This window comes from Ananas comosus, linkage group 22 (genome assembly GCF_001540865.1).
Source record: "Ananas comosus cultivar F153 linkage group 22, ASM154086v1, whole genome shotgun sequence".
Classification (NCBI taxonomy): Eukaryota; Viridiplantae; Streptophyta; class Magnoliopsida; order Poales; family Bromeliaceae; genus Ananas; species Ananas comosus.
Window position 1 is genome coordinate 7,671,032 of NC_033642.1, and position 16,730 is coordinate 7,687,761.

Genomic DNA, 16,730 nt, shown 5'->3' on the forward strand with positions numbered 1-16,730 from the left:
GGACCGTAGAAAATATATCGTAATCTACTCATCGCGATATGCGGAACGCAATATTACGTTACAGAACAAACAGAGTATCAATCCCAAACGAAGCCTTAGCAGCATTGCTAAGGCTTCCAAAACCAAGTGTCCCTAATGATGGTATATTTTATCTTTGCCATTATTTCATTAAAATTCATTTTATTTTACCAACTTGGCATGCCACCTGTGATTGGTTTGTTATTTTAGGGTTGCTTTCATAAAAATTATTGCAAATATAGTGAATGGCAAATATATCTCTATAAAGTTTAACTTTTATATGTTGTCTTTGCAAAAGTTCAAATATTTTCAAATATGTCCCTGTTGTTAGAATCCCTTAGAAAAATTTAGTTAATCCTAGATTAAATACTTAACTTTGGTTAGTTTTTGATATTTTTACCCTCTTTATATTATACTATTATGATTTTTGGAGGAATATATTTGTGATGATAAAATTGAAACTATAAACAGTTCTCTAATAATTTTCTAACGGTAGCAAATTAGATAGATATATTTGAAAATATCAGGACTTTTGTAGGGATAACATATGAAACTTGATTTTTGTAGGGATATATTTATCATTTATTATGTTTGTAGGGGCCTCTATGAACTTAATTCTTTATTTTATATTAACTTTTCTTCTAAATAATCCTTCCCTTTTCAGTTAACAAAATTCATAATTTTTTTTTTCTGTTTTTTCTGAGGGAAATGCCTATAGGAAAATATTCTTTCTTTATAAGGCTTGACGGAAAAAATATTATTTTTCTGATTATTTTCTATGAGATTGATCGTTAAGGTAATATAATAACAGTATAATATTCGTTATTTAATGATATAAATTTTTATTTTCTGCAATTTTTGTCTCTGTTGGCCATTAGATTGTTTCCCAAACCTAATCTTCGAAAATAAAATAAGGTAAAAAAAAAGTATAAAGCTTATTTAAAGTATAGGCTACTTTAAATTATTAGTTAACCAATCTTTCAAAATTTTAATTTTACTATCAAAATTTTAATTTATTTGATTTGAGTCGATTAGTGACACTTTAACTTTAAAATTTAAATGTATCATTTATTTTTACAAATTTAATTAATACATTTATGTAATTCTTCAAATTATAAATTTATTAAAATAAATAATTAGCTTAAATTTTAAATACTCTTGAGTGGCTCAAACCAAACAATTTGAAAGTTTGGATAGTAAAATCAAAATTTTAAAAGCTGAGAAGCTATTTCAAAATATTTATAGTTCAGAAAAAATTTGTACATTTTTATCCGTTATTGCGCTCACCTGTGAGATTTAATATTTTATTAGCTTGAGTATGGAATTTTGCCTATTGAAAGGAGCTTTCATGGGCTCCAATTTAGATGATGACCCCCATGCTTTTCTTTTTTTTTCTTTTTTTTTCTTTTTTTCTATTTTGTATCCGTTTATTAGTGAGAAAGAAAAAGGAAAGCAATTTTAACAAATCATATGACTACTATGGAATGGCCACAAGGGACAAATTGCCTCAAAGTGAACATCAAACATGAAAAAGAACAAAAAGTTAAAATTGGTCAATGATAGCATTAAGGGAAATGATTTGGGTTTTCTATACCATATTATTGGTATCTATAATATAGAGGCTTTTGCGTGGTTCATAGGCGCACGATGATAATATGCCATATGAATTTACCAACATCTCATCACCCACATATAAGAATCATATTCTGCAAGGCTTAGGAGCTATTTGGTTAGATGTAATTATAAATACAGTGTAGCTGGAGATACATATAGTTGACAATACAGCAATTGCAACTATTTACATACTGTTTGGTTAGATGTAGTAGGAAGCGCTACAACTATAAATAATTTGTTTAGTTACATGCAGTTAATAAATAATTTTTAAAAATTTATTATTTTATATATATGATGGTGAAATCACCTTCGATGGAAAAAAAAAAAATATTTAAAAAATAATTAAGGAGGTAAACATATCTTTTATTTAAGGTTATTTTCTCTAACTGTTGCAATTAAAACTGTGGTCAATTTGGACGTAATTCTAACTGCTGCAGTTGAGCCTTCTCCTGATTCTATTGCAGTAGTGAAAATTAAATATATCAAATCAAATACTGAATTTATATTTTTATACAGTTATAACTATAGTACAGTTGTAATTACATGCAACGATACGTTCCCTTACGTTATCCTAAAACTCATTTTCACTCTCACAATATCCCACAAAGAATAAAAAAAGAAAAAGAAAAAAGATTGTACAACTAATATAAAATAATAATAATAATAATAATAATAATAATAATAAAATCTCTTTTAGCTAAGCACGAATATCTTCGCGTTCTTTCAACGGTCGCACGCACCGCACGAATCCGAATTACTGGCGCGCACTCCACCTCAAGATTCCGTCCATTTCGACCGTCCAAATTGGCGGTAGCGAGAATCGCCGCCCATCAGCGACCGTTCCTCCCCGTTCCCGATTACCACGCAACACACAAACGCGGGAATCGGATTCCCGTCGCCCCCCACTGGCAACGTTCCCAATTCGAAGTCGGCGCCGGATCGTTATATATATAACCCGCGGCTTCTCTTGAATTCGGCAACGAGTCCTAAGAACCCGAGGCGGGTGTGTGTGGTTTCGGAGGTCGCGGAGATGGCGTCGAGGAGGATCATCAAGGAGCTCAAGGAGTTGCAGAGGGACCCGCCCACTTCGTGCAGCGCAGGTGTTCGATGAAATGCCTCAATGAACCCAAAATACTTCTCTGTTTTGTTTCAGTTCCTCGATTTCGTCCTCCTAGTTTCAATTTTTATCACCCCAAAAAAGTTTTGACCTGGGTTTCGATTTCGTTACCGAAATGATAGACGCGGTACGAGAAAGTCTGGGTTTAGTCTTAACACCTCTGCTCACGTGCACAGACGGAAAAGACACCGACTGAAACCGAAGCACTGAGAACTGAGGCTAAAATCGATAGTACTAGAAAATGACTCGGTATTAGTCTTGACGCGAATTGTGGAATGCTTTGAAACGATGGCTATCGGTCGAACTTATGGGACCAAATTTTTAGTTAACCCTCTTAATTTCTAATGTATGCTAAAGTTTGATGATGAGCTCTTCATTTTTTTTTTTTTTAACTCTTTTTTTTTTTAATTTTATGCAGGGCCTATAGCAGATGACATGTTCCATTGGCAAGCCACCATAATGGGTCCTCATGATAGTCCATATTCTGGGGGTGTTTTCCTTGTGACTATTCATTTCCCACCAGATTATCCTTTCAAACCTCCCAAGGTATTAGATTACTATTTTCCTCGAAATACACACCCACACACACACACATATATATATATATATATATATACATATAGAGAGAGAGATGCGCTGGAATGCTCGTAATAGTATTTGGGCTCTGGTACTATCGAGTCGACGATCCACACTGTTCACGTTGATCTAGGCCATTTAAACCTTATAGGAATTGAATTTTATAATTATTGATATCATTTAACTTGTGATCAAGTGGCTCCAAGACGGTGTAGGACATTCTAAATTAGTTAAATTTTTGATGGAAAATTTTTGAAACTATTTTAGATCAAAATGAATAACCTTGATCGCGAATTTGAGATTTCTGTTATAGATTTTTAGAGGCTTGTTCGTTTTCGGCAGTTCATTTTGCGGCCACTTGATGAACTAGAAAATGAGTTTGACAAATTATGAAACTTGATTTTTATAAGATTCAAATACTTTAGATCAACTTAAATGGTGTGGGTCGTCAATTCGGATGTCCCATCATCGAAAATGACTTAATAGTATCAGAACCCTAATATATTAGGAGCTCAGGAAGAGGCAAATGTGATGTAATTTGGGTGATGTTGTGAATTTAGGTGGCATTTAGGACTAAGGTGTTCCATCCAAACATCAACAGCAACGGCAACATCTGCTTGGACATTCTCAAGGATCAGTGGAGCCCTGCTCTAACCATTTCTAAGGTTTTTTTTTTGTTTTTTTTTCTAATTTATACCAAGTTCTTTTTCAGCAATCGGAGAACCGACTTTCGTCCTAGTTCTCAGTATCGAGGAAACTAGAGAGAAAACTTGTTTGATTGAATTTGTGCGTACATTTTTTTTTTTTTGCTGTTCTCTAGTATCTCAAGCTTTAGAAGAAAACCGAAACTCAGTTGAGTTCTTGTTCATCATCTGCAGGTTTTGCTATCCATTTGCTCATTGCTGACCGATCCAAACCCCGACGATCCGTTGGTCCCTGAAATCGCTCACATGTGCAAAACCGACCGGTTTCGATACGAGTCCACGGCTCGCAGCTGGACCCAGAAGTATGCCATGGGCTGAGCCAATAGGCAATAATTAATTCTGATTCAATTCCATGAATAAATGTTCACCAAAAGAAAAAAAAAAAACAAAACCAAAACAAAAATCCATGAATAAATTAACTGTGCCTAGATAACTACAAAAAATCTACTAGTTAATGAGTATGCTGAGATATTGAGTTCATTGTTGACATTATGGACATGCCATGTTTGTTAGAATTAATATAAGCAATTTACAATTTTGAGTTAAATTGTTTGTTGTTACAATGATACTATGTATGGTCCAAGGTTCTTCTATGAATTTTGAGTGCTTTAATTATGTGAAAGATCATAATCCAACTTGGTACAAGATGTTAGAGGTTAATTTGCTTAGCAAAGAACCCAAATTTGCGGAAATACTTGATAGATGATGAAACTCCCACAGGGAGTCAGTGGAGGAAACTGCTTCCCTTCTTTTCTGTTCTTCTTCCCTATTATTTTATCCCCTCACACTTCAGACATGAATATCGGAACTTATGTCGATTACGCAACTACGAAGTTAGTTTTGTTCCATGTATATATCAAACTTAGCTGTTGTGCTTTGATGCCCTTGGTAACAAAGCAACCCTTGTTCGACATATTCGAAACTTCTGTAGAAGTGCTGTTTGAGTACGGTCGCTCTCAGAAGTGATTTGGACCGAGCAGAGAAACTCTAGATTTCTTGCTTGCCCTGCGGAGATGGCTGAAGCGAGTGCTTCTCGATTGCTTCCCTTTATGCTGCTTCCGTCTCTCCTGCTCGTGTTCTGCGCCGCCCGAGGTCTCTCTCCCTTCGCAACATTTGCTTCTCTCTTTATGTTCTTCTTTCTCTCCCTTCTCTTTTTCGTCCCTTCCGCCGCTTTTATCAACTGTAGAATTGTTCAGTTCGAGCCCAGGGTTCGCATCAGAAATTAAAAGGAGAAGCTCAAAGAGGGTGTAACAGAACAAGTCCATGATAAGTTTGTTTAAAAACAACTGTATGTAGCATATTAAGATAAATGACAAAATATGCAAAAATGAAACATGTTGTGGCATTTGTACGAATCACGAGAGCTCTTGTAATAACTTCTCTACTGTTAGGAATAGCAATACAATGTTCATAAGATGCTTGAGAAAAAAAAAGCCCCGCGTAATGAAAAGTGTTCCTCCTTTTTTTTTTCCTCGTATAAATCTGCGACTTCACATCGCACATAAAAACAATAGCAAATTTTTTTAAAAGCATCATTTTGCTGTAAAATTATCATTTTATTGCTGATCTGATTCTTTGTGATCCTAAATGGCACAATAAAATTGGTTTGATGTGGCTTCTATGAACTCGTCAATCATCCAATTGTGAGTGTGTTTATTTTACTTACATGGCAATTGCATAATGTTTTCGTGGATATTCTCCCAAACTTTAATTAAAATAAATATTTATTACAATTGATTGAAATTTGAATTAGATGTGAGACAGATGAGAACATTACTATGTCCGACCCAACCTGGATTCGACCCAAATGCACCATTTTCCAAGCAAAAGCTCAAACCACCAAGGCATTTTCTTTTTTTCCTTTCTTGCACCAGAAATTTTTTTTTTTTCCTAAAAAAAACATCCACATGCACTAGCGCTGACAATTCAGCTCGCTGTTCGTAAGTCAGTTTGTGTTCGTCTCGAAATGAGCTTGAGATCGAATTAGCCATTCAATAAACGAACTGAAGATGAGCTTAATTTTTCAGCTTGACATCTTAACAAACTGAGCACAAGCTGGGGTAAGCTCGTTACTGTTCGGCTCGATATACCTCGAATATAATAACAAAAAATTAGTTTTGCACCATTAGGATCTATCATTTTAACCAAATCCATCTCTTAAATTATCTTATTCTACCAAGCACTAACTCAACTATAGGGGATGACTATTATCCTAACTCTATAAATCTTCATGCAAAGCTGAAAATCTACAAATACCAATAACTTTGTATTTTGAAAACATAGGAGCTCAATATATATATATATATATATATATATATATGATAGGGCTACTATCCTATTAATAGGATAGTAGCACTTGTCCTATCAAATTATTCTTGATAATAGAGATTCCGAATCGATGATCGGAGTCGTTAACGTTGATCTAGAGTATTCGAAATATCTAAAAACTAAATTTTATAAATTATAAAAATTATTTACATGATGATCAATGTGTCGTAAAATTGACAATTTTTGATTGTCTATATGAGCCGCTTGCTTGTTTAACAGTGTAGAGTAATCCAAATTGCTTGAATTTTTGATAGAAAATTCTTTATACTATTTAGATAATATTTGATAACTCTGATCATGATTTGATAAACTCTAACCTCTATTTTAAGAAGGTTATTCATTTATGACCGTTCATTTTTTCGACTCTTCGATAGACTTGATAATGATTCTCAAAAATTACAAAATTTGGTTTTTAAATATTTCTTATAGTGTAGATGAATTTCAACAGCGCCGATTATTAATTTGGAGTGTCGATCATTCAAAACCATTTGATAGGACAATGATCCCAATTCTATTAATAGGATAGTAGCCGGACTATATATATATATATATATATATATATATATATATATATATAGAATTAGGCTGGAATACTATTAATAGTAAAACATTTTTTTTGCTATCAAGTTTTTAACCCTTGAATGAAAAATTGTAGGGTCAGAATAATATTAGTCGGTTAGAGTTGAGTGGTTCCCCTAGGGTTGAGTGGTCCCCACTGGGTTATAGTATTTNATATATGAGTTCGAGTACTATACTCTTACAAGTAGTAGCCTTTTGTATTCAAATTTTCAACTGTTAACTCTATCTATTTAATTATTTTTGTCTGTTAGATTATACTATTCAACCAACCACTCACTCAACTCTAGATGACCACTATCATGCTAACCGCACGTTCCTTCGTTCAAATGTAAAGAGATTAATATTTTATAAATTCAATTATTAGATTAAAATTCTAATTTTCTAATTTTTTTTCTTTTTTCAACTTTTCACCTAGTAATAGAGCTAATAATCTAACATATTATTCGTAAGTCAACCCCTATTCGTCTCATTAATAAACAAGTCGAACACAAAATAAATTTTTTAGTTCGATATTTTAACGAATTAGTCCGTACACACACGCACTCAAAGAATATTATTCCTTGCTTTTTGTGTAAATTAGGACCACAAAGAATATTAGACACATTGAGGACCACACACTTTAGGACTGTCACATTGGCCCTCCTTTGTTGACCCTGTAACTATCGTATTATATTTGGTATCAGAATCAATTTGTCACTCAAAAGTATAATAAGTTTAAGAGAGATCTTATATTGTTCTGTGACTTTAAGTTATATATATGATTGATTTAAACGGAAAAAATCTGTGATATTTCAATAATTTTATATTAAAAAAAAGGGAAAACTTCAAAAACCCCCTCTGTGGTTCCATACTTTTTTATTTTAGTACCCTCTGATTTAAAATGTATCAAGTTAGTACCCTGTGGTTTCTCACTTTATCACTTTAGTATCCTGTGGTTTAAAGTGTATCAAGTTAGTACCCTGTGGTTTTGCACTTTATCATTTTAGTACCCTGTGGTTTCACACTTTATCACTTTAGTACCCTATAGTTTAAAAAACCACAGGGTACTAATTTGATACAAAATCAAAACCACAGGGTACTAAAGTGATAAAATGCAAAACCACAGGGTACTAACTTGATACACTTTAAACCACAGGGTACTAAAGTGATAAAGTGAGAAACCACAATGTACTAACTTGATACATTTTAAACCACAGGGTACTAAAGTGAAAAAAATTGAGACCATAAGGGGGGTTTTTGAAGTTTTTTCTAAAAAAAATGAATTACGTTTGGAAAGAATATAAGAATTAAAGATTTAGTTCTAATACCTAAATTTAAGCATATTGGATCAAATGCCTAAGTCCAATAAATTATTAGTGCTAATGAGATAAAATTTTGGTAAAAGCCTATAGAACTCATATGAATTATGGGCTATTCCGATTTGACTATACATTCAACGTTTCAAAATTTTAATTTTACTATCCAATATCTCAAATTGCTGGACTTCAAAATTTAAACATGTTATTTATTTTTATATATTTAGTTAGCATATTTCATGTAATTCTCGTAACTATAAATTTATTTAAATAAATAATTAGTTTAAATTTTAAAATTAAATATCATTGCTAACTCAAATTAAACAAATTAAAAGATTAAATAGTAAATCGATTCAAAATGATCTATAGTTCATATAAATTAATCTCACCGCTCACCAATAAAAACTTTTAAAAAAAAAAACATACTTTGTAACGCCAATATATTAGAGGTGTTCGGCTCGTTTTCGACTCGATACTTTAATGAACCAGCTCGTCTTCGGCTTGTTTAGTAAATGAGCCGGTCCCAGCTCGCTCGTATTTGGCTGGTTGACACTCCTACTCATGTGTATGATTTTCGTTGCAAACTCTATCACCATATCGCCGGCGAAGGCATAAGTAAGAGGAAGGTGTGGTGATGCTAGTGGATGGATTTGGTTCCACCATTGTTAAGAATTTTGAAGCTCGAGAGGATGAAATGAAGAAGACAAGGAAATCGAGGGACTCAAAGGTGGATTTTTAATTTTTTTTTGGTGGAGAATGAATGGATCTATCAGGTGCGGCGGCGACAAATCCGAGAAGTATAATTGCATAGCTCAAAATTTTTGGAGTAATAAAAATAAAAAAATAAAAATAGGAATAGAAATTTTTATAGAAATAAATTTGCAGAGGAGTGCTTAGTGCAGAAAGCTGTACGTAATTATCACAAAACTTTTTTTTTTTTCCCTCCATGACTGATTTTTATTTTGGCTGAATTACAGAAAATTTTTCGTCGATCTCCGCTTTGACTCCTGCCATCAGTATTCCGTTAGGATTCCATTTATATTATATTTTTTATATCCAAATTATTTTATCCAAAATATTTTTAAAACTCTCGCCCTTCCTCATTCTCGGCCGCACTGCCTCGCTCTCTGCCGCCTCGTTAGGGGTAATTTTGTCATTTTATCGTAGCGTGCTCCTTGTGAACATTTTTTATTTTTTAAGACGGTAAAGGATAAATATTTGAATGACAGAAAAAAAGTGAAAAAACGGATATTTATAGAAAAGTTTTATGTAATTTAGCTTTTTAATATTTATGATTTTTCGAAAATCCAAACACCATCTAAACCAACAATGATCGAGCGGTTCATTGTTGATGCGGTGAACCAAGTCCATGGAATTGTTGAGCTTGTGTTATGTTCACTCACTGTGTATCTCTCTCTCCCCCTCTCCCTCAATAATTTTCCGATATTTCCATATACAACTTTTTGTGACCTCGTTTTCGCTTTTTGCTAAAAAAAGCTCATACCTTTCCCCTTCTTCAATGGGGCCACTCGTCCGAGAATTTCTAGGGTTTCTCTCGGAATCCTCTTGATGCATGCAACGACCCGAGGGCCAAAATCCAGGGTTTTGATTCGGTTTTGATCCGTACCAGAATTTCCTTTTTTTTTTTTTTGTTTTCTCTTAACTTTTAGCAATTTTTACTTGCGATTTGCGTGGAAAATCCCTTTTTTTTTTGGCGTTTGTAGTTGTAGCAATTTCCCCCATAATCCATAAAATTTGTGCCCAAAGTTCGGATTTTTAGTCGCCGGATGAGTTTTTGATCGGAGGAAAATAGTTTTCCGGCGCCCTCGATCGCGATCATGGAGGAATCCGAGCTCGATTTCTCCAATCCTGAGGTTTTCTCCAGCCATAATGTGGGCAACACGCCCACAAGCTGTTCGATGGATAGCTTCTTCGACGAGATCCTCAAAGACACCCACCACCACTCCTGCACCCACACCCACACCTGCAACCCCCCCGGGCGCGACCTCTCGCACACCCACACCTGCTTCCATGTGCACACCAAGATCCTCTCCAGCCCCGCCGATCAATCCGCGGACTCGGCTGAGAAGAGCCCGTCGAAGAGCCCGTCAGCGTCGTCGAAGAAGCGCCCTTTCGGCAACCGCGAGGCGGTTCGCAAGTACCGTGAGAAGAAGAAGGCGCACACGGCCTCGTTGGAGGACGAGGTGGCCCAATTGCGGGCGATGAACGAGCAGCTGACGAGGCGGCTCCAGGGACAAGCCGCGTTGGAGGCGGAGGTGGCGAGGCTCAGGTGCCTGCTTGTTGATATCAGAGGGAGGATTGAGGGGGAGATCGGATCTTTTCCGTATCAGAAGATCGCGAGAGCTGGTGCGGAGGTTGGTGGGCGATCGGTTTCGGATATGAGGCAGGGGAATTTGATCGGCGGCGGCGGGGGGGGCGGCGGCGGCGGTGCCCAGGTTGTGAATTCTTGTGATTTTCCGTGTGATGATCAGATGTACTGCTTTAATGTGGGAGTACAGGGGAGGGCTGTGGGTGAGAATGGCGCGGTGAACGGTCAAGGCTTCGGTGTCTGTGAGATGGCCAATGTCGAGTGCATGGGGAATGGATCGAAGAGCTTTGTTGGTTGCGGACCTGGGAGTGTGATGACTGCGGGCTGTTCGTCGAATGCTGAGAAAAATTGAAGGTTGGACATAGTATATTCTTGTGATATTTTTGTCTCAGATATGTGGACTTACCCCATATTGTTTGATGCACACAGATGATAGGTTATTACTAATTTGGTACTCCTAAATAGGAGTTATGCAGGAGTTGGTACTGTGGTGTTCGTTACTTTTGTTAGTTAATGCATGTGTTGCTTTTAGTTTTTGTAGGAATAACTATTTGTATTTTACCCTTGCCATTTGTTGCTGTTTCATTTCGGATGGACCGTCCTTGTGTTAATTTGTGACTGTACTCGGGTAACATTTTTTTCTTGTAGAAAGGATCAATCGACCCGTTGCTGACCCACATGCAAGCAGTAGTCATTATATGAAGTAGATCTGCCATGATCTTTAGTACTTCTTGAATATTCGGTCTATGCACTAATGGTAGAGAAATCCTCTGGATGTTGAGTATGTCATGCTTGTGGTAACCAAACGGTCTATTCGATAATCAGTGATGTGATAATAACTGTAATGTTGTGTAAAATAAATTTTGGTCTGATCGTCTGTTGTAATCTTCGTCTGTTAGAAATATTCATTTAGCATCTCAAGGGAGCTTTCTTATTCAGTTTAGCCATTGTTTTATTATATAGTCACAATTCTCTTAGCCCTAGTTAAAGCTTGTGAGCTCAACTCTTGCATTAATTTTTCAAGCATATACTAGTAGCTTACTTGTTTGGATAACTTTAGCTAGAGGGCCAGATTTTGGTATGATCAACAATACATCCACTCCAAGAAGGTTGGATAATGGCATGAAGTAGAAATGTTTTAGGACAGGGTTTTGGTTTGTCTGAATGCTAGATCGGTAACCCTGCAACTGCAAACAGTACTTGATGTCTATCTTCTTAGAACGTGTAAGTGATAACAGATATGAAGCTGCATGTGTACTATTCTAGCCTTCAAACTATAGTTGTTAGAACCACTAAGCCCTCTTTTTGATCAATGTTGAGTCTGTGTTTAAAGGCTGTAACTGAAGAGTACTCTCTCTCCCGTCGCATGCGCGTGCGGGTGCGCAGGCATGCAGGGACGATGCTTTCAGAAATGGAAAGTAAAGACAAAGGTCTAAAGTGCTTTCGGTTTTGATGCATCGCTTGATAATGAAATGTCTGAAACAGCAGTAACGCTAACCTTTCATCGTTGGCTTAACTGAATCATCAATTATTATTATTATATGCTTGCGAAAACTTCTCTTAATACATTTTCCCAGTCATCTGTGTATTGTTCACTAACCAATATTTTCTTGGTCTTTCTCAGGAACTCATGCAACAACGCGAGGTTCATACTATGCAAACAACAAGCTGATCTGACGCTTTTATTAGCGGTAGCGAACTATCTATGAAATATTCCATCGACTTTTTGTAGATTTTCCCCCTTAATTTAGCGTTGGTATTCATATTTGGTGTTCTTATGTTCAGTAGAAATATCCTCTATCATTTCTTTCAACCGCCGAAGTTAACTCCTGCGTTCTGGGTGATCTTTCTTTGATTGTCCTTTTTCTTTTCTTGGTTCTTTGTATGTATATTTTTCAGGAAGCAACTCTTTAATCAATCTACGCGCCTTATTTGCTTGGCCGTTGTTGTCTGGTATGGATCATCATGCGCATATCGTTTCCTGAACATGGAGGTTATCGAAAACTTCTTCATATATGAACATGTTAGTTCCCTTAAGAACAGCCTACATGCACTTTCTTTGATCTACCTATAACCTAGATTAAAGATCATTGGAACCATTGCGAAGTGTGGAGTGGTTGGATTTCATGTTTTTCGGCTTCTGTGTTATGCTCTCCCATGCATGTTTTGTTATTAGTATTTTTAGACCATTAGCTTGAATCTTGTTTGGGCATCATCACATGCAGGTGTAAGATCGATTTGTAAATGAAAACTTGTAATTTGTTCCACTATTTTGCCCCATCATTTTCTCGTTTATCTGGGCTCTGATCTGTAAGAGAGCTTGATCAGTTCTCTTCAAGCTTTGCTTTCTCTAATGAAAAATGTGTACATCTCAATCCAAACAAAACAAGCTAGTGCTAAGCGATTAATATTTTTATTTAAGGAGTGATGAAGAAATTGAGATCAAGTATTTAACTATTAATTTGCCCCTAGACACTAAAGCTAACTAGTAGTTGTTTGATAATGATGAATAATTATAGTTACCAAAGATCAGCTATGCATACATTTTACCCTACTTTTATTAAATATTTTGCATTGCTAATAAAGAATTCTTAAATTATCATCTCGCATCTAAATAGTACTGCCATGGTGTATTCTAAATTATTGCCCTTATAGATAGATAGTTAATGTATGGAAAAATTTTGATTTTCTTATGTACTTAAAAAAGTGTTACATGAAATATGAACTTAGTTAAAATGTACAGAATTTAGGTGAACTACATTTTGATTCGTCTATTCAACTTTTTAAAACTTTAATTTTTGCTTCCAACGTTTGAATTTGTTTAATTTAATTTATTTGATGACCTTTCAACTATAAAATTTAAGTCAATTACTTACTTTAATAAATTTATAGTTACATGAATCATATAATATATATAGTAATTAAATTCGTAAAGATAAATAATGTAATTTATTTGATAACTTTTCAGCTATAAAATTTAAGCCAATTACTTATTTTAATAAATTTATAATTAAATGAATCATACAATATATATACTAATTAAATTCGTAAAAATAAATAATGTATTTGACTTTTAAAAGTTAAAGAATTATTAACAGACTCAAATCAAATACATTGAAAAGTTAGATAATAAAATTTAATTTTTAAAAATTAAATAGTCAGATCCATCAAAATAGATGATAATTACAATAAGCTTTATATGCTTTTACCTATGAACTTTTCTAGCATTTTTTTCTTATTTTGTTAATTTATTTATATTATTTTAATATACATATAAAATAATATTTAAAATATTTATTTTTTTGCAGTAACATTATTCAGGTCAAACCAAATTACCAAGCCGAATAGACCAAAATCAGTTTCATACAACTCGATTTGGTACGATTTTAAAAATATAATTTTTGTTAAAAAAAAAGTCTAATTTACTGAAATTTTAGTACTCTAATATATTAGTCTTAATTCTTTTTAAAATACATATATATATATATATATATATATATATATATATATATATATATATATANATATATATATATATATATATATATATATATATATATATATATATATATATATATATATATATATATATATATTAATTTTAGGATTGAGGCCGGTATGCTTATGGAAGTACGGAGCTCTCCGTATTTTCAAGTTGTTTTCGATGTTGCGACTTTTGAATTGACAGTCGGCTCTATTAGACTTGATCTAGAATATTTGAAGTATCTAGAAAATAAATTTTATAATTTTTCGATATCGTTTGTCTAGTGATTGAAGTGACTCAAAATCAATAATTTTAATGGCCGTGGTGAGCCGTTTGCAAGTTTAACAGTATAGAAATATCCAAATCACATAAAATTTTGATAAAATAATTTTATACTATATAAAATAAGATTAATATTTTTAATCTAAAATTTTAATATCATATCATTTTTTTTGTAAAATTTTTATTTTTAACCATTAATTTTGAGTCCCTTCGATCACTAGACAAATAATATCGAAAAATCGTAAATTTTATTTTTTACATACTTTAAATACTCTAAATCAAGCCTAACAGAACCCATCATCAATTTGAAAATCCAAACATTAAAAATAATTTGAAAGTACAGAGTACTCCGTTCTTTCAGAAGCGTACTAGCCTCATAATTTAACACGTTAGTCACGATGTAATAATATTTGAGTACCGGATTTGTGGTTAGGTTAAGATTAAGTGGTCGAACCCCATCAGTTCCTGTTCCCGCATCCGAGCCCTAACCAAAGAAAGAAAGAGAGAGAGAGAGAGAGAGAGAGAGGGGGGGGAAGCATCGAGCGGCGGCGGTGGGGGTCGCATTGAGGGTACGAACCGATCTTGAATCTCCCCTCATATTAGTTTATATGTGCCATTGTAATTCTATTAATTCTATTATGTTGTTGTATTAATGGTGTTGTGTTAACTAGTTCTTTAATTCATTTCATTGGGTGTGCCTTTTATTAGGGTTTTTTTTTAGGGTTTCTCATGTAGTTATTAAAAAAAAAGGAAAAAGAAAAGAAAAGAACCTTAAATTTTAGGGTTTTTGGTATATATTCATGCTTGAATCACCATCACTATTATTACTACAATCTATTTGCATGTTGTAGTGATAGGTAAACTTGGTATTGGAGTATTACTCTCTAACGCTTCTCTCTCTCTCTCTCTCTCTCTCTCTATATATATATATATATATATATATGTATATTTGTAGAGTGTTGAGCTGGAATGCTATCGGTAGCAAACGGGCTATGATGCTACCGATTTGTTTTCGATGCTGAAGCTTTCGAAAATCAACGATCGGCACCGTGGCATCGTTGAACATGATCTATAACACGTGAAGTATTATAAACCAAATTTCAATTTTCGACGTTATTGACTTAATGATCAAAGGGTTGTAAAATTTAAGAGAGTAGAGTCCAAGGCAATTTAGGATTATTGAGGTTCCAAATTTGAGCTTGATCTGAGTCTGAGTTTGAACTCAGAAAGTCCATATCAGGCCCTAAATTTGTTGATTCAACAATGGTTTCGGTTTATCAAGGCTCTGCCTCCGAGCCTGCTCTAAATATTAATTTGGTGAAATGGGTGTATGAACTTTGAAGATGTTAATTTTACTACCTACCCTTACCTTTCTGTAGATTTCGGTAAGATTCTTTGAAAAATTTTGTCAAATTCTGTTGGACTCGAATGGAATGTTCTACTGAATGCTAATTGGGGCATACTAAATCGAACACATTATGAGGTAAGTGAACAAAATTAAAATTTTCGAGCATAGGTACCCATTTGAAAATGCGGCATAGTTTAGATATGGTCCACAAGTGTTTACCTATGAATTTTGTCTCAAAAATCCTCGTTATGGTCTTCTTGTATAACTGTCGTTTTGAAGTTGAAATAATGATCAAAGTATATATGCTACTCGAGCAAGTCAAAGAGAAATGTGCAATTTGAAATTTGTTATATGTAAATTAAAGGACAAAATAGGGAAAAGGTGTATCATTTGCGACAATTATGCAGATAATAATGCGCACAAAATATTATGTGATGTTCTTGTTCCATATCAGTTCATTTAACAGCAGATAAGCATGGATGCTGAAGTAGAAGTCACATACTTTATTAACGAAAATTTCTAATCATGTTATGTGAATCACCACGAGCCCACTTTTTCATGCATTTTGCGGATGCAGGTTCACTTGAAATGGAAGATCATTCTCACGGCACAGGGCTCTCGGTTTCGCGAGTTAAAGCTACTCTGCAACTCGGATCGGAATCGTATTCTTTCGATTCGGAGTCAGGGATTCTCTCTCAACAGTTGGATGCAATGAAAGAGAAGAGCATGGGCATACTGAAGGAGTATATTACGAAGCACAATGTCCCGAATGACGTTCCCGACGAGCCTTTAGAAGGCTCCTCCGAGGATGATGCCGAGGAACTGAATAATCCACCCAAGAAATCGAAAAAGCAAAACTGATCGCACCTATTTGGATTTGTCGACGATTTAGAAGCTTAATGTTTTACTTTTCCTAAAGACGATGATGCATGTGTCATATCCATCCTTCTATTGTTTAACTTCCAACTTGGATGGAAAATACTAATGGGCTTAGTTTCAATGTTGCCTCTATTTATACTTTTTTTGTCCTTTAATTTCCAGTTTTCTGAGGCATCT

General features: G+C 34.4%; 2 protein-coding genes across 3 annotated transcripts; both read left to right on the top strand.

The window, feature by feature from the left end:
• LOC109727694 (ubiquitin-conjugating enzyme E2 28-like) lies at positions 2,341–4,644 on the top strand. Of its 2 annotated transcripts, none has more exons than XM_020257873.1 (4): positions 2,341–2,732; positions 3,168–3,295; positions 3,886–4,111; positions 4,204–4,214. In XM_020257873.1, the coding sequence occupies exons 1-3, from the start codon at positions 2,663–2,665 to the stop codon at positions 4,084–4,086; spliced, it is 399 nt and encodes a 132-aa protein (XP_020113462.1). In that variant the 5' UTR covers positions 2,341–2,662; the 3' UTR covers positions 4,087–4,111; positions 4,204–4,214. The 2 variants fall into 2 exon arrangements, with proteins under 2 accessions (XP_020113462.1, XP_020113461.1); XM_020257872.1 differs by having other exon boundaries at positions 2,351–2,732; positions 3,886–3,990; positions 4,204–4,644.
• LOC109727573 (basic leucine zipper 19-like) lies at positions 9,917–12,511 on the top strand (the record flags this gene model as incomplete). The annotated part of the gene is given in 2 exon segments (XM_020257720.1): positions 9,917–10,914; positions 12,185–12,511. A coding segment is annotated over 1 exon segment (843 nt). The 3' UTR covers positions 10,913–10,914; positions 12,185–12,511.

Bases quoted from the DNA above. Each gene is read 5' to 3' on its own strand.
- LOC109727694 (XM_020257872.1), top strand. From the start codon at position 2,663: ATGGCGTCGAGGAGGATCATCAAGGAGCTCAAGGAGTTGCAGAGGGAC. The intron at 2,733-3,167 runs GTGTTCGATGAA...AATTTTATGCAG, and splicing joins GCCCACTTCGTGCAGCGCAG to GGCCTATAGCAGATGACATG. The intron at 3,296-3,885 runs GTATTAGATTAC...TTGTGAATTTAG, and splicing joins ATCCTTTCAAACCTCCCAAG to GTGGCATTTAGGACTAAGGT.